Genomic DNA, 25775 nt, shown 5'->3' with positions numbered 1-25775 from the left:
AGTAAGACCAAAATTAATAACCAAAATTCTCAAACTCAAAAGGAATCCAGTTTGGTTCCAATAACCCGAGGTAATGTGCAGAACCGTGCAGAGCAGTTATAGTTGCAGGAAGCAGCCCGACTCTGTAGCAGCTACAAAGACATGGTCTGATCAAGGAAAAAAAACAAAACACATACACACACACACACAGTTAGTCTGGAACACTACTCTGTCCCTCCTTCAATGATGATTCATAAAAAAGGAACCAACACAGCAACTACAGAAAAACATAAGAAAAAAAGAAGAGCTTCAACAAAACCTATGAACAAAAACAACAAAAGCTACACTTGACAGCAACAAAATAGGTGAGAAATTTGACCAAATATTTCCTCAGTAATTGAAAAGAAATAACACCCCATTGAAGCAGTTGCTGTGGTGAAGCAATTCCAGAGAGCAGAAATGATTGTAATAATTTTAAAATATACATGGAAATGCAAAAGATCTAAAATATCTAAAGCAATCTTGAAAAGAACAAAGTTGGAGGACTTAATCCTACCCGTCTTCAATACTTCAAAGCTACAGTAATCAAGATAGTGAGGAATTTGCATAAGGATCAATGCACAGATTAATGGAACAGAACAGAAAAAAGACCCACACTTATAGGGTCACTGGATTTTCAACAAAAGCACCAAAGCAATCCAATGGGGAAAGGAAAGTGTTTCAATAACTGGTTATGGGAGAAAATGACATCTATATAGAAAACAGTGAACTTTAACACGACCAAAAATTAACTTGAGATAGATCACAGACCTAATGCACAAGTTAAAACATGAAGCTTTCAGAGAAGAAAATCTTTATGATTTGGGGGTAAGCAAGGGTTTCTCAGGTCATGGAGAGCAAGAGTCATAAAAGGCAATATTGACAAATTAGACTTTATCAAAATTAAAAACTTCTGCTCGCCAAGACAAGGCAAAAACATGAACAGACTTCTACAGATTGGGAGAAAATATTCACAAATCACGTATTTGACAAAAGAATGGTATCCAGTATACACAACAAACTCTGAAAAACTCAATACCACCACCACACAATTTTTTTAAACGGGCAGAGTTTTGAAGACATTTTACAATAGAAAATAAAATGGATTAATGATGGATAGAGATGCGATAAATGAAAGTACTAAAACATTGGTAGAATCTAGGTAGGATGTAAACAAGGTATTTACTGTGAAATTCTTTCGATTTTGTTGTATGTCTTAAAAGTTTCATAATAAAAAATACCATTCAAAAGTCCTTTCTTGAACTTAAAGAAGACTTGACTCCATACCTAAAGAACATATCCTGTACCAGGGAAAAATGATCTACAATGGTTAAAATCAAGACATAGTATACCAAAATTACTAGGCTTTAAAGATAAAAAAAGAATCTTTTGGGCAACCAAGCAAAATATGGATTTCTTACAGCAAAAAATAAGAAAGATGGAAGGTCATCTGGCTAGCTTCAGCAATAGCACTATACCATTCCCCCATCCTCTGGAAAAAAAAAAGGGGGGGGAAAGAAAGAAAGGAAACGAAATGTAACTGACGGTTTCTATACCCAAGCAAATATAAAGAGGCAGAAGATAATTTTTTTTTGCGGTACGCGGGCCTCTCACTGTTGTGGCCTCTCCCGTTGCGGAGCACAGGCTCCGGACGCGCAGGCTCAGCAGCCATGGCTCACGGGCCCAGCCGCTCCGCGGCATGTGGGATCTTCTCAAACCAGGGCACGAACCCACGTCCCCTGCATTGGCAGGTGGACTCTCAACCACTGCGCCACCAGGGAAGCCCCATCAACATAATCTAGGTGTTACGGTTTAGGCAAAATTCTGACTGAAACCACTTCAAAAACTCATTTCGTCTCTTTCTTTCACTTCGAATAGTATTTAGCCATCTACCCCTATGCCTCCATGTTGATTGCCTGTGGCAGTTATCTAGCAATTCAGGTATTTCTGAAGATACAGCCTGTATCGGTCAGGATCTCAGTTGCAACGGACAGAAACTGATTCACGCAGAAGAGTCAGAAAAGCAATTTACTGGAAAATGATTGGTTAGAACTTATAGAACCTCCAGTTAGGCTGAGGAAGCAGGCTAGGAAGGTGGCAGAAATAACCCCGGACCACAGCCAAAAATCAGAGAATGCTCCTAATGCCACAGCCTGCAAAGCCCTCACCATCAGTCCTCGATGCTCTGGACACTGCCCCTGTGGCCCCTGGAGATGACACCACCACCACTATCACCAGAATGGACTGTCCACAACCCCTGCTTCCTTAGAAAATATATTTCTGCTGGCGTACAGAAATATAAACTGATCCTGTATCCAGCCACCTTGATCAACTTCCCTATTATTTCTAACAATCTGTCTGTTTTAGAGGGGGTTTTCTGTGTCATCTGAAAACAATGAAGCTCCATTCAAAGTCCAGGAAAGGAATACCCACATGGCTGAGCCCAGGTCACATGCCTGGAAACTGGCTGAGCAAATATCTGGCATTTTTAGTTTCCATAGTGAGAGGAAGACACTCCTTCCCACCAAGCTTCATAAAATGGGGAATTCTCCAGATATAAGAATGGGACAGAACAAACAATTTTTGGTAAAATTCAGAGAACACTGTAGGAAAACATTCTATCAGAAATGATCATGACAGAAATAATAGAAATAATTATATAAAATAAGAAGAAACATTATAAATTAATAATCAAATATATAACATAAAAAATAAGGAGGCATACAGACAACCAAGGATCATTAGGATACAAAAATAATCGTTATATTCTAAGTAAAAGTAAACACAAGAATGATACAATCTTAAAATGTGAACACCACACTTGGATTATCTCATGGATCCTGCAGAGCAGGTGGAATTCATTCCTCTCCATTCCTCCTGCAATTCCAGAATACAATCAGTGAACTTTAAATAATGCATCAACAGCCAATGTTGAAAACCTTGAATGTTCTGTAAATGTCTCATCATAGAAGACCAGTGGACCCCTAAAGGAAAAGTCATCAGAGAGGAGCGAAGAACTAGAAACACAGCAAATAATTACTTTTCTGTCTCTCTCCTCTCCTCCCTGAGGGTAATCTTATGGTTCTCCCTTCAAAGAAAAAAAAAAAAAATACAAAGAACAGAAACTCAAACAAGAATGAAGAGACTATGACCTCCTTTACTGTCTATGTGTATTCTTGTCCAGTTTTTTCATTCTTAATTTTCTCCTCACATGTTAAAGTGGACCTGAGGTAATTCATACTTTTATAAAAGCTGAAAATATTTGCAAAAGATAAATTACTTTGGCCTATTTACTCTAGATGAATTTCAAGTGGGAGAGTGGGGAGAGTTTCATAAAAGGGATGAGCTGGGGCCCGAAGGAGGAATAAGAAAGACAAAGGAAGAGGCAATGTTTCGGGCTGAGGAATAACACAAACAGAACTGAGAACATCCAAGGTCTATTCAATGAGCTGAGAGCAGAATGACTACAGCCCAGACCTACTAACACTATGATGTAAAGAGCCTTTAATAAACAGATGGGAAACCTGGAAGAGAAGCAGTTTGGGGAAACCAGACTAATTTAGTTATGGACAGATTAAGAGTTGCCCATGAAATACTTCAAATAATGTTATCAAGTAGGCAGTTAGAAATAAGAGACTCGGGAAGAGGCTAGAGATCTAGATTAGGAACCATCCCACACGTAGATCACGGTCAAAGCCGCAGAACAGGCACTTGGGACTAGTGTTAAATGAGCCCCAAGCTCCCAGACACTTAGGTGAAAACTCCCAATCAAACGTAGAACCAAATGTGGTGAGTGATAATTTCAGATTGCCTAAAGGCAATGCAATGAATTCTGTAAACTAATTCTTCTGTTCAGAATAGATTTTCTTTCAAATATTGAAATTCTACATAGACACATATACAAACACTGCAGTTCAGGAGAGGAGTTCTCCGAGATCAGAACACTGCTGACCCCTGGGCCACATTTTCAGTTTACAGCGTCTCTCCGTGCACAATCTCACTGCATCTCCCTGCAGCAGTGCTGAGCTCACAAGGCTCAATGGCACTATTCTCCTTTTAGACATGAACAAACTGAGGCTGAAAGAGAAAACGACCCGCTCAAGTGGCAGAATCCAGACCCTGAACACTGGTCCTGTGACTCCAAACCCAGCGTTATTACATCTGAGTGATCAGAGAGACGGATACAGCAAGAGGGTCTCGAATCTTCACGCAGCTCATCTCTGTCTATAGGCTGAATACTATTTTTCAAGTGCATAAGGAGGATTTTCCATTTTGTAGTTTTTAAATTTTAAGGCTTTTTTTCTTATAAAAATCAATACACACTCATTGCAAAAAAGTTGTAATTTTACAAAACTGTATGGTATCTCCCCAAAATCTCAACTCTCAAGGTATCTGCTACGAATAGTTTCGAGGCTATTCCACAAGACCATTTTCTCTATTTATTTTATCAATGCACATTAGGAGCTGTATAAATGTGTCATGTGCTGGAATATATTTACATACTTGCAAATGTTTCCACTGGATCGATTTTTAGAAGGAGAATGTTGGGTCACAGAGGAAACTTACATTTTAACAGCTATTGCCAAACTGCTTTCCAAAGAGGCGGTACCAATTTCTACTGACATACAATATGTGACTGACAAATCTGATTACTTAAAATGTAAAATTTCTACAACAAACAAAAAACATCATAAACAAAGTTCATGAAAAAAACAAACTGAACAAAGAGTTAATTAAAGAGTTAATGTCAAAGAGTTAATTCCTCTCGTATATGAAATTTCTTACAAATAAAAAATTACAAATTAAAAAAATGAGCAAAGCCTATAAAAATAAGTATAAAAATAAGTATAAAATAAAATAAAAAATAAAAAAATTAAATAAAAGTATAAATACAAATGGACAAAATATATATAAACCAACATTTAATCCCATTCAGTAAACAAATCCAAATTAAACAAAAGCAATGTATTATTTTTACCCATCAAATTGGCCAAAATAAATTTAAAGACTAATATATCTTGCAGAGCGTGGGGACAGGGAACCAAGCTCTCTCGCAGACTGCTGGAAAAAGGATATTAATGGCTCAACTTCTGCAGAGCGTCTTGCCCAGGTGTGAACATTTAATGTATGTGGACTCTACCCAGCAATTCCACTTTTAGGAATTGATCCCGCATCAGTAACCAGACAAGTGCACAACCATTTATTTACAGTAATGTTCAATACAATGCTGAAAAGAATAGCAAAAGTGTGGAAACAGTCTCAATTGGTCTGTCAATCAGAAATTAAATAAAGTATGATAAAACCATACAATGGAATGTAATATAGCCATAACAATGATGGTGTGATAACTATTCACTTTACCATGGGAAAATGTCCATGATATTAAGCAATATACAGAACAATTCCATTTATATATATGTATACAGCCATAGGAAAAATTTCTTAAAATATATATATTTCAGAATAGCAATAGTAGCTATATCTACATGGAGGAATTACAGGTAATTTTTCAATATGCATTTCTGTAATTGTTTTGAACAATATACACGTGTTTACTTTTTATATTAAAGAAGACACAAGAACATTTTCATTAAAAAAAAAAGACAGGAAGCACTGAAAAGTTGGGAATCAGTGGGCCAGAACCAGATGAGATTATAAATCTTCTCACATTCCAAAATTCTATATAATAATTAAGGAAATATTTACTCTAGGGTGCTTTTTCATCATTAAAAAAAACCTCCTCAAGATTTATTCTTTCCCCATATCTTTTGAGGAGACTAAAATATAAGCAATATAATAATTATAATTAACATGATATTTGACTTTTAAAATTATAATGTGGCTGCATCTTGGGAGTACAGAGAAGGGGTAGAGAGAATAAAGAGATGATAAAACCCCAGCCTACACTAAACCTTTCTCAGGTTTCAAAACTCCCAAAGAACATCAATGCAAATCTCCAAATTCAGGTCCTAGAGCCAGAAATGGGGACTCACTGTTCATAAAGATCTATGAATATAATATTATCCTATTAACAGGATATTACCATTCCTGGATTGTAACTGCACAAGAGAAGTTAAGGCAAACACAAGTTAAACTTACATTTAACTAGCAGATGGAATATACTACCTAAGCTTTACTCATCACATTTTATAAAAAAGGTTTATAAAAGCATTATTCAAAATATGGTTTCAACTCTTACAGATTATATGTGGTAAAAAAAGAGCAACAATTAAATAATTACCTCTCCTATGAAGACAACTATAACACAGTCCAGCTTCTCTTCAGGATACAGATTATCAATAAGGGAATGAAGAGTTTCTATGAGGTAAGATTTAACTTCTCTCTTCACTGTGGGAACTCCCATTACTATTGAAACTGAAACAAAATAATGATAGTAATTATATTAAAAGATTTTGCAAAGACAATGCAGAAAAACACCACTGTTTTACAAGTATTATACCCTCTCAAATTGACAGAAATAATTGGAGGATCAAAATATACTACATTGAAAGAAAGAAAAATAATCAAAGAATGTGGGGCACACCTATTATACAGTAATTCTTTTCCACATGGCTTCTCCATAAGAAAGGAAATAATGTCAAAGAACTGATAAAGATGAAAGACATTAAACCACACGTTAAGAATGAACGATGGTAAAGTATAAACAACAGATTTTATTATACAACTAAAACTTAGAAACATTAAACACATCTTAAAAATTAAAGTCTCACATGTCATATATAAGATGTCTTAAGGAGGACACAACATCACTTCTGTGGTTTTCTTCCCAAATTCATAACCTCAATCTAACCATGAAGAAATGTCAGACAAATCCAAATTAAGGGGACACTCCCCAAACATCAGGAAAGACAGAGAAAGGATGAGGAACTGTCCCCAACTGGAGAAGACTAAGGGGACATGACAATTACATGAAATATGGGATCCTGAGTCAGATCCTGGAACAGATTAAATAATAATGATAATAAAATGACAAACTCTAAGATCTAAGGTTAACAGCATAGCATCAATGTTAATTTCTTGGTTTTGATCATTGTATAATAGCTATATAAGGTGTGAACATTTACGGAAACTGGGTGAGGTATATGGAAACTGTGTACTATTCATGCAACTTTTTTTAAGTCTAAAATTACAGTCAGTTGTACTATAATGCTTGTTTTGAAATGCAAATTGTTCCTACATGATTAATACATTAGAAAACAATTTGAGCATGAAGTCAATTTCACATTTGCTTTTATGCCATTTCTCCCCTGGGACAAACACTCACTAGGTGAACACAGAAAATGGTACCCATTTGAACTGAGTTCAGAATACTGAACCAAGCCATGTAGAAATACCCAAAATGCACAGCTGCCTCAGTTCACTGCATGCTGTAAACCACAGCTATCTACACCTGGTGTTACAACTTTCTGGCAGATTTCAGTCAATCCGCTTTGTACCACTTCACAAAAAGCTTCCAAGCTGCCGTCCTTCTGAAGCCCACTTCAACAAGCAAACCTCAAGTCTTTTTCAAGGTAGAATACCATATTTATTGTATTTATGCATTTCTCCATCATTTAATACGTGCAAAATTGTGCCACTGCTTTTATTAGCTTATCTTTTCTTTATGTGTAACTGACAAAGCTTTTGAGTGTTGTGATCTTAACCCCATTTTTCTCCTTTTATTGCACAATTTTGCGTAGCACAGTAATATTTAGGAACACATATGTTATATTAGAGTACTTCAGTTAGTTTTTAAAGGTAATATCTTTAAAAGTTTTAGGGACTTCCCTGGTGGTACAGTGGTTGAGACTCCGTGCTTCCACTGCACGAGGCACGGGTTCAATCCCTGGTCGGGGAACTAAGATCCCGCATGCTGCGCAGCGTGGCCAAAAAATTAAAAAAATAAAAACATAAAATAAAAAAGTCTTAGTATCCTATGTGTTACAGATCAGTAGAGAAGTATTTTGCAAAAGTTAAAATTAAGCCTTAATTATGTAACAGTTTATTGGAGATACTACAAAACACTTAGAGGTCATAGAATTCTAAAGTTAGAAGGAAGTGTAAAGATCATGGATCCATGATTCTACCACCATGATTCTGCAGTTCTAAGGTCCAAATAGCTTAAGGGAGTCCCCCAAGTTTCCATACCACACTCCTCTCTTCCATTTTGGGATGAAAAGTTTCCAAGGGCTCAAAAAAAAGATTTACTATATTTGTTCTGAACATGTGCATTGAACACTTATTAAATGCAAGGCATTATTTTAGGTGTTAGGAATATTACAGCATAGATAAGGTCCCTGCCGTCATGGGACCTTTCTTACATTCTACAAGAGGGAAAAAGATAAATAATTTTAGAGGGTGATATGTAGTATATGAATTAAAACATGGCAATATTAGAAAGAGTGGGGGGGGGAAGAGGAAGTACCTCTACAGACAGTGCAGTCATGGAAAGACTCTCTGATATCAACTGAGCTGGTACTTAATGATGAGAAAGAGAGGAGAAAGAAGATGAGGAAACAGCTAGGCGCTGAAGAGAGGATGATCTGAACAGTCAAGCAACAGCAAGAATAGAATGTCTCTAAAGCAGCCTAGATTCAGAGGAATTAGTTAGGGATCTGATCACATAGACCCTTAAATTTAGTTTTAATTCTGAGGGCAAGAGAAAGGCACTGTAAGGTTGTAAGCAGGGGAGTGACAACATCCGATCTGTAATTTTAAAAGATTACCAAATTTTATGGAGAATAGACATAAAAGTGTTAAAAAGTATAAAAGTATTTTGGAGAGATCAGTTAGGAAGTTACTGCAGTAATTTAAGGAAAAGATGTGGTTTGAATTAGGATGTTTGAAGTTGGAGATGAGTGAGCAGATCTGGGATCCACTGTGGAGACCCTCACCAATGGGGCTTATGGCTGGCAGAGATAAGGGAAGGGGAGGGTCGAGGATGACCTGAGTAAGTGGACGTGGGACCTTCTACTGAGAATAACACACCTGAGGGGGAAAGGGCTCCCAATCAAGATTTCTGTTTTGACCATGTTACTCTGAGATGCCTAGAGACAGGATGAGTAACCCCGGAAGCAAATTTCCATATACTTTAATCTACCTCAGAATTTTCAAATATTTAGAATATACGTTAAAAGAGTATAAACTATGCTATGAAGCATTTCTAGGAAATGTTAATGCATATGAAGTTCAAAAACTTTGTTCACAGAAAAAGCAAAATCCATGCTGACTCTAGTTTATGCAAAGAAAAATGGCATAAAGTAATAATGCAAATTCTCTCTTCCCTACCAGTCTTAAGTTGTTCTGTTTCTGTTTTAAGTTTAGATGGCATGTTTAGAGAAGAAGCCACTTCTCCCAAATAGACTGTTTTGGAGCTGAAATTTAAATTCTTTCGTTTAAACCAAGGCACTCAAGGACTCCAAAAGCACTAAAAAGGAAAATACTAACTTCGGCTAAATCTACAGAATTAGAGTATCCATGCTAGGGGTAATGCACAAAATACCACAAAAAAAGACAGCTTTTCCTGCCTTCTGGGCATGTTGTAAGGTCCCCTCAGGTTGCGGAGCTGGGGGGAGGGGATGTGACTAGTAACAGGGCTTCCCTGGTGGCGCAATGGTTGAGAGTCCTCCGGCCGATGCAGGGGACGCGGGTTCATGCCCCCGTCCGGGAAGATCCCACATGCCGCGGAGCGGCTGGGCCCGTGAGCCTTGACCACTGAGCCTGCGCGTCCGGAGCCAGTGCTCCGCAACGGGAGAGGCCACAACAGTGAGAGGCCCGTGTACCGCAAAAAATAAAAAAAATTAAAAAAATAAATAAATTTAAAAAAAAAACTGTTTCAGCTTAATAAGAATGTTAACCACTGAAAAGCTGGTTGACCAAGATTATATTTATGATGGATAAAGTCATAAACAAATGGGCTAGAATAAGCATCTTCAAAAAAGAAAGAGAATGTCACATTCATAAAATAAGAAGAGCTGACTATAAAAGAACTTACTAGAGACCTTGGAAGTTTTAAATAACTTTAAAAATACTTCTACTTCCTTTTCATTTGCTTCTTATTCATGAGGAAATAGTCTAAACCAAAAAATGCATGAAATGGCAAAGGCAACTTACCCAAATAGTGATTATTAAAGGAAGAGACACACTATCAACTTCAGAAATAATTAATGATCAATGTTCTAAAGAACATAATTTAGAACATACTACATATCTTATTAGTCTTTGTCCAGTATGTACCGTAAAAATATTTCTTGAATCAATAAAGACATAGAAGAATGAGTTAGTCTGAATATAATTTAAGAAGTATCATCTCCATAGGAAAAGTGTATAATTTTAAATGATTCATAAAATAGAAAGATGGCAGAACTAAAAAATGATGAATGTGAAAACTCAGAATATCGAAAACCAGTAAGATACCTAAGAATCCTATTGAATCAAATGCAGATTGAATCAGCTTTTTAAAAACATTATCATAAAGATTCATTTCAATACCTAAGAAGTAATGATTTTGTCATTTGTTAAAGACTTAGGAGCAAAATAATATTTGTCTCTACATCCTAAAATCTACAAAGAAAAGATTAACAAAGTTCAAAGTGGAGAAATAAAAAGTATAAAAGAATCATATATAAGTCCCACAAGGAAAACTCAAGAAGCCCTGGTGACTCTAACAAGAGGAGAAAAAAAATGCCATAGATTATCTTTTAGGTATTTTGGGAAAAAGATGCAAACCAAATTATTTCTATTACTGCATGAAAGGTTAAACATAAGTGACTATATACTTCTATTTCTGTAAGAAAAGTAGGGGCAGACATATGAAAAACTTTCTTGACATGACTGTAAGAGCTATTAATGTTGAAATAAGATACAAGAAAAAAAGTTATTTCTTTACCTCTCAAATTTTTAAAATAGAAAAGTTTCAAAAGTTTAAACATTGTTTTGCCTGGAGATAGGACTTGAACTACATGTCTCATAATCCTTTTCAGCTCTATTACTCTGGTCTTTGGAGAAAAATATCTAACTCCCTTCAACATGGAGTTTAGAATGACTCCTAAGTTACTATGCACAGATCAAGAACTTTTTATTCTTTAACCTGCCTTTTTTTTAAATTAATTAATTTTAAACATCTTTATTGGACTATAATTGCTTTACAATGTTGTGTTAGTTTCTGCTGTATAACAAAGTGAATCAACTATATGCGTACATATATCCCCATATCCCCTCCCTCTTGCGTCTCCCGCCCACCCTCCCTATCCCACCCCTCTAGGTGGTCACAAAGCACCAAACTGATCTCCCTGCACTATGCAGCTCCTTCCCACTAGCTAGCTATTTTACATTTTGTTGTGTATATATGTCAATGCTACTCTCTCACTTCGTCCCAGCTTACCCTTTCCCCTCCACGACTCCTCAAGTCCATTTTCTATGTCTGCGTCTTTATTTCTCTCCTGCCCCTAGGTTCATCAGAACCGTTTATTTTCGTTGCTTTTTTTTTTTTTTTTTAGATTCCATATATATGTGTTAGCATACGGTATTTGCTTTTCTCTTTCTGACTTACTTCACTCTGTATGACAGACTCTAGGTCCATCCACCTCACTACAAATAACTCAATTTCATTTCTTTTTATGTCTGAGTAATGTTCCATTGTATATATGTGCCACATCTTCTTTATCCATTCATCTGTCAATGGACACCTAGGTTGCTTCCACGTCCAGGCTATTATAAATAGTGCGGCAATGAACATTGTGTTTCATGACTCTTTTTCAATTATGGTTTTCTCAGGGTATATGCCTAATAGTGTGATTGCTGGGTCATATGGTAGTTCCATTTTTAGTTTTTTAAGGAACCTCCATACTGTTCTCCATAGTGGCTGTATCAATTTACATTCCCCCCCAACAGTGCAAGACGGTTCCCTTTTCTCCACACCCTCTTCAGCATTTATTGTTTGTAGAATTTTTGATGATGGCCATTCTGACCAGTGTGAGCAATTTTTGATGATGGCCATTCTGACCAGTGTGAGCATTTATTGTTTGTAGAATTTTTGATGATGGCCATTCTGATACCTCATTGTGGTTTTGATATGGTTTTCTCTAATGATTAGTGATGTTGAGCATCTTTTCATGTGTTTGTTGGCAATCTGTATATCTTCCTTGGAGAAATGTTTATTTAGGTTTTCTGCCCATTTTTGATTGGACTGTTTGTTTTTCTGAGATTGAGCTGCATGAGCTGCTTGTGTATTTTGGAGATTAATCCTTTGTCAGTTGGTTTGTTTGCAAATATTTTCTCCCATTCTGAGGGTTGTCTTTCTGTCTTGTCTATGGTTTCCTTTGCTGTGCAAAAGCTTTTAAAAAGTTTCATTAGGTCCCATTTGTATATTTTTGTTTTTATTTCCATTTCTCTAGGAGGTGGGTCAAAAAGGATTTTGCTGTGATTTACGTCATAGAGGGTTCTGCCTAGGTTTTCCTCTAAGAGTTTGATAGTGCCTGGCCTTACATTTAGGTCTTTAATCCATTTTGAGTTTATTTTTGTGTATGGTGTTAGGAAATGTGATAATTTCATTCTTTTACATGCAACTGTCCAGTTTTCCCAGCACCACTTACTGAATAGGTTGTCTTTTTGCCATCATATTCTCTTGCTTCCTTTATCAAAGATAAGATGACCATATGTGCATGGGTTTATCTCTGGGCTTTCTATCCTATTCCATTGATCTATATTTCTGTTTTTGTGCCAGTACCATACTGTCTTGATTACTGTAGCTTTGTAGTATAGTCTGAAGTCCAGGAGCCTGATTCCTCCAGCTCCATTTTTCTTTCTCAAGATTGCTTTGGCTATTTGGGGTCTTTTGTGTTTCCATACAAACTGTGAAATTTTTTGTTCAAGTTCTGTGAAAAATGCCATTGGTAGTTTGATAGGGATTGCATTGAATCTGTAGATTGCTTTGGGTAATAGAGTAATTAATAGAGTTATTTTCACAATGCTGATGCTTCCAATCCGAGAACATGGTATATCTCTCCATCTGTTTGTACCATTTTTCATTTCTTTCATCAGTGTCTTATAGTTTTCTGCATACAGGTCTTTTGTCTCCTTAGGTAGATTTATTCCTAGGTATTTTATTCTTTTTGTTGCAATGGTAAATGGGAATATTTCCTTAATTTATCTTTCAGATTTTTCATCAATCGTGTATAGGAATGCAAGAGATTTCTGTGCATTAATTTTGTATCCTGCTACTCTACCAAGTTCACTGATTAGCTCTAGTAGTTTTCTGGTAGCATCTTTAGGATTCTCTATGTATAGTCTCATGTCATCTGCAAACAGTGACAGTTTTACTTCTTCTTTTCCAATTTGGATGCCTTTAATTTCTTTTTCTTCCCTGACTGCTGTGGCTAAAACTTCCAAAACTATGTTGAAAAATAGTGGTGAGACTGGGCAACCTTGTCTTGTTCCTGATCTTAGAGGAAATGCTTTCAGTGTTTCACCATTGAGAACGATGATGGCTGTGGGTTTGTCATATATGACCTTTATTATGTTGAGGAAAGATCCCTCTGTGCCTACTTTACAGAGAGTTTTTATCATAAATGGGTGTTGAATTTTGTCAGAAGCTTTTTCTACATCTATTGAGATGATCATATGGTTTTTATCCTTCAGTTTGTTAATATGGTGTATCACATGGATTGATTTGCATATACTGAAGAATCCTTGCATTCCTGGGATAAATCCCACTTGATCATGGTGTATGATCCTTTTAGTGTGCTGTTGGATTCTGTTTGCTAGTATTTTGTTGAGGATTTGTGCATCTATGTTCATCAGTGATATTGGCCTGTAGTTTTCTTTTTTTGTGACATCTCTGTATGCTTTTGGTATCAGGGTGATGATGGCCTCATAGAATGAGTTTGGGAGTGTTACTCCCTCTGCTGTATTTTGGAAGAGTTGGAGAAGGATAGATGTTAGCTCTCCTAGAAATGTTTGATAGAATTCTCCTGTGAAGCCATCTGGTCCCGGGCTTTTGTTTGTTGGAAGATTTTTAATCCCAGTTTCAGTTTCAGTTCAGACTTGTGACTGGTCTCTTTATATTTTCTATTTCTTCCTGGTTCAGTCTCAGAAGGCTGTGCTTTTTTAAGAATTTGTCCATTTCTCCCAGGTTGTCTATTTTATTGGCATAGAGTTGCTTGTAGTAATCTCACACGATCCTTTGTATTTCTGCAGTGTCAGCTGTTACTTCTACTTTTTCATTTCTTATTCTGTTGGTTTGAGTCTTCTCCCTTTTTTTCTTGATGAGTCTGGCTAATGGTTTATCAATTTTGTTTATCTTCTCAAAGAACCAGCTTTTAGCTTTATTGATCTTTACTATTGTTTCCTTCATTTCTTTTTCATTTATTTCTGATCTGATTTTTATGATTTCTTTCCTTCTGCTAACTTTGGGGGTTTTTTGTTCTTCTTTTCTAATTGCTTTAGGTATAAGGTTAGGTTGTTTATTTGATATTTTTCTTGTTTCTTGAGGTAGGATTGTATTGCTATAAACTTCCCTCTTAGAACTGCTCTTGTCACATCCCACAGGTTTTCAGTCGTCGTGTTTTCATTGTCATTTGTTTCTAGGTACTGTTTGATTTCTTCTTTGATTTCTTCAGTGATCTCTTGGTTGTTTAGTAGTGTATTGTTTAGCCTCCATGTGTTTGTATACTTTACAGTTTTCTTCCTCTAATTGATATCTACTCTCATAGAACTGTGGTTGGAAAAGATACTTGATAACAATTTCAATTTGCTTAAATTTATCAAGGCTTGACTTGTGACCCAAGATGTGGTCTATCCTGGAGAATGTTCCATGAGCACTTGAGAAGAAAGTGTATTCTCTTGTTTTGGGATGGAATGTTCTATAAATATCAATTAAGTCCATCTTGTTTAATGTGTCATTTAAAGCTTATGTTTCCTTATTTATTTTCATTTTGGATGATCTGTCCATTGGTGAAAGTGGGGTGTTAAACTCCCCTACTATGACTGTGTTCCTGTAGATCCCCTCTTTTATGGCTGTTAGCATTTGCCTTATGTATTGAGGTGCTCCTATGTTGGGTGCATGAATATTTAAAATGGTTATATATTTTTCTTGGATTGATCCCTTGATTATTATTTAGTGTCCTTCTTTGTCTCTTGTAACAGTCTTTATTTTAAGTCTATTTTGTCTGATATGAGAATTGCTACTCCAGCTTTCTTTTGATTTCCATTTGCATGGAATATCTTTTTCCATCCCCTCACTTTCAGTCTGTATGTGTCCCTAGGTCTGAAGTGGGTCTCTTGTATACAGCACATATATGGGTCTTGTTTTTGTATCCATTCAGCCAATCTATGTCTTTTGGCTGGAGCATTTAATCCATTTACATTTAAGATAATTATCGATATGTATGTTCCTACTACCATTTTCTTCATTGTTTTGGGTTTGTTTTTGTAGGTCCTTTTCTTCTCTTGTGTTTCCCACTTAGAGAAGTTCCTTTAGCATTTGTTGTAGAGCTGGTTTGGTCGTGGTGAATTCTCTTAGCTTTTGCTTGTCTGTAAAGGTTTTAATTTCTCTGTCAAAGCTGAATGAGATCCTTGCTGGGTATTGGTTGTAGGTTTTTCCCTTTCATCACTTTAAATATGTCCTGTCACTCCCTTCTGGCTTGCAGAGTTTCTGCTGAAAGATCAGCTGTTAACCTTATGGGGATTCCCTTGTATGTTATTTGTTGTTTTTCCCTTGCTTCTTTTAATATTTTTTCTTTATTTAATTTTTGATAGTTTGAATAGTATGTGTCTCAGTGTGTTTCTCTTTGGGTTTATCCTGTATGGGACTCTGTGCTTCCTGGACTTGATTGACTATTTCCATTCCCATGTTTGACTATAATCTCTTCAAATATTTTCTCAGACCCTTTCTTTTTCTCTTCTTCTGGGGCCCCTGTAATTCAAATGTTGGTGCATTTAATGTTGTCTCAGAGGTCTCTGAGACTGTCCTCAATTCTTTTCAGTCTTTTTTCTTTATTCTGCTCCCTGGAAGTTATTTCCACCATTTTATCTTCCAGGTCACTTATCCATTCTTCTGCCTCAGTTATTCTGCTATTGATTCCTTCTACAGTATTTTTCATTTCAGTTATTTTGTTCATCACTGTTTCTTTGCTCTTTAGTTCTTCTAGATCCTTGTTAAATGTTTCTTGTATTTTCTCCATTCTGTTTTCAAGATTTGGGGTCATCTTTACTGTCATTATTCTGAATTCTTTTTCAGGTAGGTTGCGTATTTCATCTTCATTTATTTAGTCTTGTAGGTTTTTACCTTGCTCCTTCATCTGTAACATATTTTTTCTCGTTTCTTTTTTTTTTTTTTTTTGATGGGTGAGGCTATATTCCTATCTTACTTGTTGTTTGGCCTGAGGTGTCCAGCACCGGAGTTTGCAGGCAGTTGGATAGAGCCAGGTCTTGGTGCTGAGATTAGAACCTCCAGGAGGCCTCACTCTGATTAATATTCCCTGGGGTCTGAGGTTCTCTGTTAGTCCAGCGGTTAGGAATTGGAGCTCCCACCACAGGAACTCTGGCCTGGGAACCAAGATCCCACAAGCTGCATGATGTGGCAAAAAAAAAGAAAAAAGAAAGAAAGAAAGAAAAAAGGAGCAGTACAATATCAAAGAATAAAAAACAAAATAAAATTAGAAAAATATATTAGGAAAAATAAAAATATAATTGAAACAACTGCAACAAGGTAAAATAAAACCACAACAGAAAAAAGAAAAAAAAGGGGGTGAACAAGACAAAAGGAGAGAACTATAACAAAGTATAAGGAATAAAATAAAATTAGAAAAATAAAAGATTAGGAAAAATAAGAATATAAATGAATCAACAAGGTAAAACAGAACCCCAATCTAAAAGAGGAAAAAAGGGAAAAAAAAAAAAAAAAAAAAAGCCTTGGCTATGGGGGCGGAGTTTAGGCAGGGGTGGAACTTAGGCAGCAGCGGGGTTTAGGGTGGGGGGGAACAAGGCAGGTGGGGGTGAGCATGGGGCGGGTCCTAGGCTCAAGACACACAGCCAGAAAAGGCCTTGGGGGCAGGGCCTAGGCAGGGTGACGTTCAAGCGTGGGGCGGGGCCTCTGCTTAGGACCTGCATGGAAGGAGAGAGGCAGCATGTCTAAAGGAGGGCCTCTGGAGTGCAGAGTTCCAGAGTTTGGAGGTAAGGCCCTGAGTGAGGGTGTGTGGGTGGGGTTTAGGCCCAGCGCAATGCAGGGGGGTCCTCTGAGTGTAGAGGTGGGGGTGTAGGGTCGGGGCTTGGGCTCGGCATGGCAAGAGGGAGGCTCCAAGGGTAGAGGATTAGGCCCAGAAGCCCAACAGGCTCCCCGGTGCCTGAGTGGACAGGGAAAGCGCTGCCCGCGTCCCTTTTGTTCCTCCACGCCCCTCCCCCACCGTCTCCCCCAGGGTCTCCCCCGTCACCACTGGACCCCTAACCGTGGGTGGGTCCCGCTGGGTGTAGGAACTCCTCCCCTCTCCCACCCAGAGGTCCGGCCTTTATTTTTGCTCCCCTTCCCTCCCTCCCACTCCCTCAGGACCCGCGTGGCTGGAGGGGGCCTTGGCGGGCAGAGGACCAGTCCTGGGATCTCAGCAGGCTCCCAGGGGCCCAAGTGGGCAGGGGAAACCTGGCCACGCTCCCTTTTGATCCTCTGCTCTCCCAGTGGTTCCCCAATTTCCCGCTTTGGCATGGGATCCCTTCCCCTCCCCCAGCCACCCCTCAGGGACGCCAGTCCTGTCCCGCCTCCACTTCTCCTCCCCCTTCACTCCCCCCACGCCCCACGTCCTTCCCCATCACTGGGGGGGTTCCTCCCGCCCCTTAGGTGTCTGTGGTCCCCCACTGGTGCCTGGTAGGTGCCCTAGTTGTGCAGAGATGTGAATTCTGCATCCTCCTAGCCCGCCATCTTGACTCCCGACTTGCCTGACTTATAAGGGTCAACATAATACTCCAAGACATAATTAAGACCAGCAGTGCAAATACAATAGGAAACAAAACAAACATACCTCCCGTTCTTCCATTACCAATCTGCACAACAGGTTGAAGGCTTCCTTCATTTTGTAATAAATGAGGCAAATGATAATAAATACTTGGCACTTGAAGAGATTTTTTGCTTGTTAACTCCCTCAAGAGCTTTAGGGTACCATCTGAAATACAGAAGTATAATCAATCCACGGTAATACCTCACTTATAGAAGTTGCTGATGTTACAAAGATAGTGGTAAAAATTTATGAGAACTAAAAGAATTTTCTGTCCTAATTTCATACTTTGGTCAATGATATTTCCATGGACACTTAGGCAACCAGAGTCTCACAGAGTCATGATGATGAGAACGGTCTGAATGAAGCTAAAAAGGTCAGCCAGAGTACCACGAGAAGATAGAATGTGAACCACTCACCTTTATAATGTGTCAGAACTCAAGCCCTGGGGGACAGACTGTAAACACGCTATCCACTCATGAAAATGTAATAATAATAAGTACAACGACCACCAGTAACTTTCACTTTTTTATGCTATTATATTTGACCAAAATTTCACATGGAAGATTTTTTTTTTAGTTCAAGTACACTAATTTAAACAGCACAAGTTGAGAATGTTTGGTACAGTTCATAACTTTGAAATCGTTTTTCAGTTTTTATGAGAGGAACCAATGAACCATTTAATATAATAGAAAATAAAACCTTGATAGGATAATCAATATTGTTTTACAATTCCATTGAACTAGAACTTAACCTTTTAAATAAGGAAGCTAGCAGTAAGGACTTGCAGTCTCAATAACAATTTTATACAGAGCAATATGAAAATTCCCTTAAAATACTCTGAATATTCAGAACCGAAAGTTCACAAAAGAAACGAAACTATCACACATGAAATTAAAGTTTAACCTCATGTAAAAGCAACAACTACAAATTACAAGACAACAATATCTACCCATCAAATTAAGTTAGCAGATTAAACAGTAATATTAAATTGTGGTGATAATGTGATAAATGTTTCAGCTATTAAGAACAGCATCAAAACCCTTAAAACATTCCTGCCCTATTATTCAGTAATTTCCCTTTTAGGAATTTAACTTCTATGCAATCAATAAATATTTCGTGAATTATCGGTTTTGTTCCAGCCACTGTCGCATGTGGTTGGAAATCAACATTCATCAAAACACAGATTCTGTTTTTAAGAAAGTCATAATCTAATGAAAATAACCTAAGACCTACCATAAAAGTAACTGATTTATATACAGAGATGTTCTTCACAGAGTTATAAATTGGGGGACAAAAACAACCCAGAAAAATCCTATTTGCCTATTTGTAGAAAAATATTTAATATATTATAGTATATGATTAGCTGATATATATGTCATCAAAAATGGTATTTTAAAAGAATATTCAATGCCATAGTAAAATGCTAATAGCATAATTTCAAGAGCAAAAATAAGGTCATAAAACACACAATTACACTTTTGAAGAAAAATATGCATGGAAAAAAGACTAGAAGAAAACAAAGAATGTTAACCATTCCATAATTTTAAATGTTACTGTGCCATAATACAAATTTTATAATCAGGAGGGGAAGAAAGGGGCATGAATCTCTAAAAATAAGGTAAGGTAGTGAATCTCAAGATGAGAGGAATTAATGGTGAAAGATTATAACAGATAATGCTAAATGAAAAAGGATATTATTCTTGGAAGATTATGTAGATTTGGAGTCAACTGATTATATACATATATCAATTTAGTCATTAGAATAAGAATAGGATAGAAACAGAAGATGGTTGATACTCATTTCACTCAGACCAGAATTTCTCAGAGAGGGAACAGGTCAGGTACCCCCAAAAGTACCCATTATAAAACTATATCTTTTTATTTCTTGTAAGTCATATCTGAGAGCACTAATTGCTTCAAATAGCTCAAAGGTTCCCCAGAGTCCATCTGAAGTCCACACAAGTCACAACAGAAATATGCATAAACACCAAGTTAAATTTTAGTCTCATTCTAAATGTTTTTTTTAAAAGACGCTGGTTCTTCACTATTGGCAGTGAAATTTATAAAACTGAAACTTAACTTAATATTACTCTCTTTAAATCAAATTTAGCAATTAATAAACTTGTTTTATAGTTAACCACAATAGAAAAAGTTTTGTATGGTGATTTTTCTCTCTGTAGAGGGTAACAAATGTTGCGACTCTAGACAACTTTCAAAGAGAGTATTTCACATGACCCGTTGAAAATGTAATCTTTTCATAAAACCAAAAATATCGTCTGTACCTGAAAATTTATTCACCGCATCCTTACTTCTGTTTGTTTCTGCTCCTACACGCTTGAACTGCTGTACAATGGCATTGAGTTCGGAAGACCGCTGAGAGATTCTGTGTTCAGCTATTCGGAGCCGTTCTTTTAAAGCAAGAAATTCTCGTTGATAAGCAATCAGTTTTTCTAGAAGCAAAACCAAAAGTTATTAGTATATTTCTTTAAAAAAAAACCCACTATAATCGAAACAGAATTGTAACATTAGGGATTTTAAAGTTGCATTTTTCAGAAACAGATATTCATTAACGAATTCACTGAGACAGAATTGAAAATAAAAAAGAGCCCCAACTAACAAAGTGGTGGCAAAGCCACCACTAACTTAGTGCTATTAATATCTGTAAGAATATGGGCGCTTTCTAATTAGCACTTCAGAAAGTTAAAGATAGGGAGAAATAGACAAGGTTTTTGGAATTAACACTTCACGCATAATACCAAGATCATTTCTCAAAAGGTACAAAGAACTATAAAGACCCTATTTGTATGAAGATAGAGATGAAGCATGGAAACTAATGATAATATATCTAATAATATAATGAATATAACATATTTTATAGCGTAACCACTCATTTCCATGGGCTGTTTCCTCTGTACTTCCTATTCTGCAAAAATTTCCCTAGGCCAGACTTTGGTCAAATTCCTGATCCCTAACAACTCAATCAGGTAGATGTTAAGATGACCCTAAAAGTCAATTATTTGAATTTAAGAGAATCACAGGTCAGGAAAGCCTGGTCTGGGAAATAAAAGTAGATTTTATGAGGATAAACGTAGGCACTGAAGCAACAGTATGAGACAGCTCAGATACAAAGTACACAGTGAGAAGAGGCCCCAAGACAGAACTGGACACCAAAATCTAAGAGACGCAGAAAAGAAACCATGCATTTATCTTGATCAGAAGCACCGGAAGGGAGCTGAGGCTGGTAAATGGTCTGAACAATTTCCACAACCTCATTAAACTAAGAAAAATCAGAACAACCGTTTCAGCTTCTCTATCAAGCTAGATAATCTAAGGCTACTATTCTGACATCTAAACAAAACAAACCTTGGAAAGACTCTTTTTAATTTATATTGTGATCTCTGCTTTACTCAATCAAGGATGGAATCATTCTGTACAAAACAGAATTAAGAAATATAAATCTGCCTGTCTTATAAAGCTAGCCTTAAAAATAGGCAATTATATTATTCTTTGGCCCTTACATAAAGGACCACAGAGTAAATACCTCTGAAGAATTCTGTGGCAGGGAAGAAAGCCTCCCCTGCTTAACTGTCATAGTTCCCTGTATTGAACAATGTATTAATAAGCAGCTCTAGTTTCCGTAATTTGCTGGCTTTAGGAGGAAAGGAAGGGAGGGGGGTTGTGATTAGGAAAGGGCATACAGGGGAGCCTCAGGGTGCCAACAAGGTTCTATTTATTGACCTGGTTCCTGGTTAAATAAAATTCATTACTATACACCCATGGTTTAGGCACTTTTCCATATGTGTTAACTGACAATGGAAGAAATGTTAAAAAAGATACTATTCACAAACACAAAACTACAAACAATTATACTATAACAATTTTAACAAGAGGCACACGAGAGTTATGTGATAAAAACTATAAGCCTTTTCCTGGAGCCTGTAACGGAAGAAAAAAATGAAGTCATTTATTAATCCCAATCTTGCAAAAAAAACCAGATAAATCCTACCCTAAACTAATAATAAATGCAACACTTTTTAAAACATCAACGAAAATTTTTTGGAACTTGAATTTTGACATGTGATTCTAAAATTCATGTAAAAAACAGAATGTTTTTAAAAGGTCAAAAAAATCTAGAAATAATAATAGGTAACTTGCTCTGAAATCAGAACATACTATATAAGGCTATAGAAATGAAAACCATGTTAAATGCCAAGTCTAAATAGTAGGGACAAGGGCCGATCACGCCAAGCAGATTGTGTCCAAAATGAGCATGAGTGAACTGTCCTGTGATTTCTTCCCCCTTTACCTCTTACCACTCACATGGTGCCAAGACAGTGAATTCTAGACCTCTGTCACTAAAAAAGAATTAGAACCCTTTGGAAAAATAACTTTAAGATGAACCTGGAGCATTCTTGTGTCAAATAAGAAAATGTTATTTTATTTTACTTTATTTTAACATCTTTATTGGAGTATAATTGCTTTACCATGGTGTGTTAGTTTCTGCTGGATAACGAAGTGAATCAGCTATATGCATACACATATCCCCATATCCCCTCCTTCTTGCGTCTCCCTCCCACCTTCCATACCCCACCCCTCTACGTGGTCACAAAGCACCGAGCTCATCTCCCTGCGCTATGCAGCTGCTTCCCACTAGCTATCTTACATCTGGTAGTGTATATATGTCAGTGCTGCTCTCTCACTTCATCCCAGCTTACCCTTCTCCCTCCCCATGTCCTTAAGTCCATTCTCTACGTCTCTGTCTTTATTTCTGTCCTGCCCTTAGGTTAATCAGAACCTTTTTTTCTTAGATTCTATATGTGTAGCATACAATATTTGTTTTTCTCTTTCTGACTTACTTCACTCTGGATGACAGACTCTATGCCCATCCACCTTACAACAAATAACTCAATTTTGTTTCTTTTTATGGCTAATATTCCATTGTATGTATGATCTTCCTTATCCACTCACCTGTCGATGAACAGTTAGGCTGCTTCCATGTCCTGGCTATTGTAAATAGTGCTGCAATGAACGTTGTGGTACATGACTCTTTTTGAATTATGGTTTTCTCAGGGTATATGCCCAGTAGTGGGATTACTGGGTCATATGGTAGTTCTACTTTTAGTTCTTTAAGGAACCTCCATACTGTTCTCCAGAGAGGCTGTATCAATTTACATTCCCACCAGCAGTGCAGGAGGGTTCCTTTTCTCCACACCCTCTCCAGCATTTACTGTTTGTAGATTTTCTGATGATGGCCATTCTGACCGCTGTGAGGTGATATCTCACTGTAGTTTTGATTTGCATTTCTCTAATGATTGGTGATGTTGAGCATCTTTTCATGTGTTTGTTGGCAGTCTGTATATCTTCTTTGGAGAAATGTCTATTTCAGTCTTCTGCCCATTTTTGGATTGGGTTGTTTGCTTTTTTGAGATTGAGCTGCATGAGCTGCTTCTATATTTCGGACATTAATCATTTGTCAGTTGCTTCGTTTGCAAATATTTTCTCGCATTCTGAGAGTGGTCTTTTCATTTTGTTTATGGTTTCCTTTGCTGTGCAAAAGCTTTTAAGTTTCATTAGGTCCCATTTGTTTATTTTTGTTTTTATTTCCATTTCTCTAGGAGGTGGGTCAAAAAGGATCTTGCTGTGATTTATGTCGTAGAGTGTTCTGCCTGTATTTTCCTCTAAGAGTTTGATAGTGTCTGGCGTTACATTTGGTCTTTAATCCATTCGGAGTTTATTTTTGTGTATGGTGTTAGGAAGTGTTCTAATTTCATTCTTTTACATGCAACTGTCCAGCTTTCCCAGCACCACTTACTGAAGAGGCTGCCTTTTCTCCGCTGTATACTCTTGTCCCCTTTAGCAAAAATAAGGTGACCATATGTGCGTGGGGTTCTCTCTGGGCTTTCTATCCTATTCCATTGATCTATATTTCTGTTTTTGTGCCAGTACCATACTGTCTTGATTACTGTAGCTTTGTAGTATAGTCTGAAGTCTGGGAACCTGATTCTTCCAGCTCAGTTTTTCTTTTTTAGATTGCTTTGGCTATCGGGGTCGTTTGTGTTTCCATATAAATTGTGATTTTTTTTTGGTTCTAGTTCTGTGAAAAATGCCAGGGCTAGTTTGATGGGGATTGCATTCAATCTGTAGATTGCTTTGGGTAGTATAGTCATTTTCACAATGTTGATGCTTCCAATCCGAGGACATGGTATATCTCTCCATCTGCTTGTACCACCTTTAATTTCTTTTATCAGTGTCTTATAGTTTTCTGCATACAGGACTTTTGTCTCCTTAGGTAGGTTTATTCCTAGGTATTCCATCCTTTTTGCTGCAATGGTAAATGGGAGTGTTTCCTGAATTTCTCTTTCAGATTTTTCATCATTTGTGTATAGAAATGCAAGAGATTTCTGTGCATTAATTTTGTATCCTGCTAGTCTACCAAATTCAGTGATTAGTTCTAGCAGTAGTTTTCTGGTAGCATCTTTAGGCTTCTCTATGTATAGTAACATATTATCTGCAAACAGTGAGAGTTTTACTTCTCTTCTGATTTGGATGCCTTTAATTTCTTTTTCTTCCCTGATTCCTGTGGCTAAAACTTCCAAAACTATGTTGAATAACAGTGGTGAGAGTGGGCAACCTTGTCTTGTTCCTTATCTTAGAGGAAATGCTTTCAGTTTTTCACCATTGAGAACAACGTTGGCTGTGGGTTTGTCATACATGGCTTTTATTATGTTGAGGTAGGTTCCCTCTATGCCTACTTTCTGGAGAGTTTTTATCATAAATGGGTGTTGAATTTTCTCGAAAGCTTTTTCTGCATCTATTGAGTTTATCATATAGTTTTTATCCTTCAATTTGTTAATATGGTGTAGCAAATTGACTGATTTCATACATTGAAGAATCCTTGCATTCTTGAGATAAACCACACTTGATCATGGTGTATGACCCTTTTAATGTGCTGTTGGATTCTGTTTGCTAGTATTTTGTTGAGGTTTTTTGTATCTATGTGCATCAATGATGTTAGCCTGTAGTTTTCTTTTTTTGTGACATCTCTGTATGGTTTTGGTATCAGGGTGATGATGGCCTCATAGAATGAGTTTGGGAGTGTTACTCCCTCTGCTATATTTTGGAAGAGTTTCAGAAGGGTAGGTGTTAGCTCTTCTCTAAATGTTTGATAGAATTCTCCTGTGAAGCCATCTAGTCCTGGGCTTTTGTTTGTTGGAAGATTTTTAATCCCAGTTTCAGTTTCAGTGCTTGTGACTGGTCTCTTTATATTTTCTATTTCTTCCTGGTTCAGTCTTGGAAGGCTGTGCTTTTCTAAGAATTTGTCCATTTCTTCCAGGTTGTCCATTTTATTGGCATAGAGTTGCTTACACTAATCTCCCATGATCCTTTATATTTCTGCAGTATCAATTGTTACTTCTCCTTTTTCATTTGTAATTCATTTGTAATTTGATCTGAGTCTTCTCCCCTTTTCTCCTTGAGGAGTCTGGCTAATGGTTTATCAAGTGTGTTTATCTTCTCAAAGAACCAGCGTTTAGTTTTATTGATCTTTGTTACTGTTTTCTTCATTTCTTTTTCATTTATTTCTGATCTGATCTTTAAGATTTCTTTCCTTCTGCTAACTTTGGGGGTTTTTTTTGTTGTTCTTCTTTCTGTAATTGCTTTAGGTGCAAAGTTAAGCTGTTTATTTGATATTTTTCTTGTTTCTTGAGGTAGGACTGTATTGCTATAAACTTCCCTCTTAGAACTGTTTTTGCTGCATCCCATAGGTTTTGGGTC

At 37.0% G+C, this 25775-nt stretch overlaps 1 protein-coding gene across 2 annotated transcripts in view; it reads right to left on the bottom strand.

Moving 5' to 3' along the window:
• The window catches only part of MGAT4A (alpha-1,3-mannosyl-glycoprotein 4-beta-N-acetylglucosaminyltransferase A), a 108874-nt gene that overhangs the window by 39484 nt on the left and 43615 nt on the right, over positions 1–25775 (bottom strand). For both annotated transcript variants that reach the window (XM_033401848.2, XM_004277764.3), the window contains 3 exons: positions 20285–20452; positions 18027–18167; positions 6260–6393 (listed from right to left, as the gene is read on the bottom strand). In XM_033401848.2, coding sequence (XP_033257739.1) covers positions 6260–6393; positions 18027–18167; positions 20285–20452 — 443 coding nt within the window. The remainder of the gene's footprint in view (positions 1–6259; positions 6394–18026; positions 18168–20284; positions 20453–25775) is intronic.

The sequence above is a fragment of the Orcinus orca genome, chromosome 13 (genome assembly GCF_937001465.1).
Source record: "Orcinus orca chromosome 13, mOrcOrc1.1, whole genome shotgun sequence".
NCBI lineage: Eukaryota > Metazoa > Chordata > Mammalia > Artiodactyla > Delphinidae > Orcinus > Orcinus orca.
Note: the sequence above shows the minus strand (reverse complement) of the source record. Positions and strands in the feature narration are given on the sequence as shown.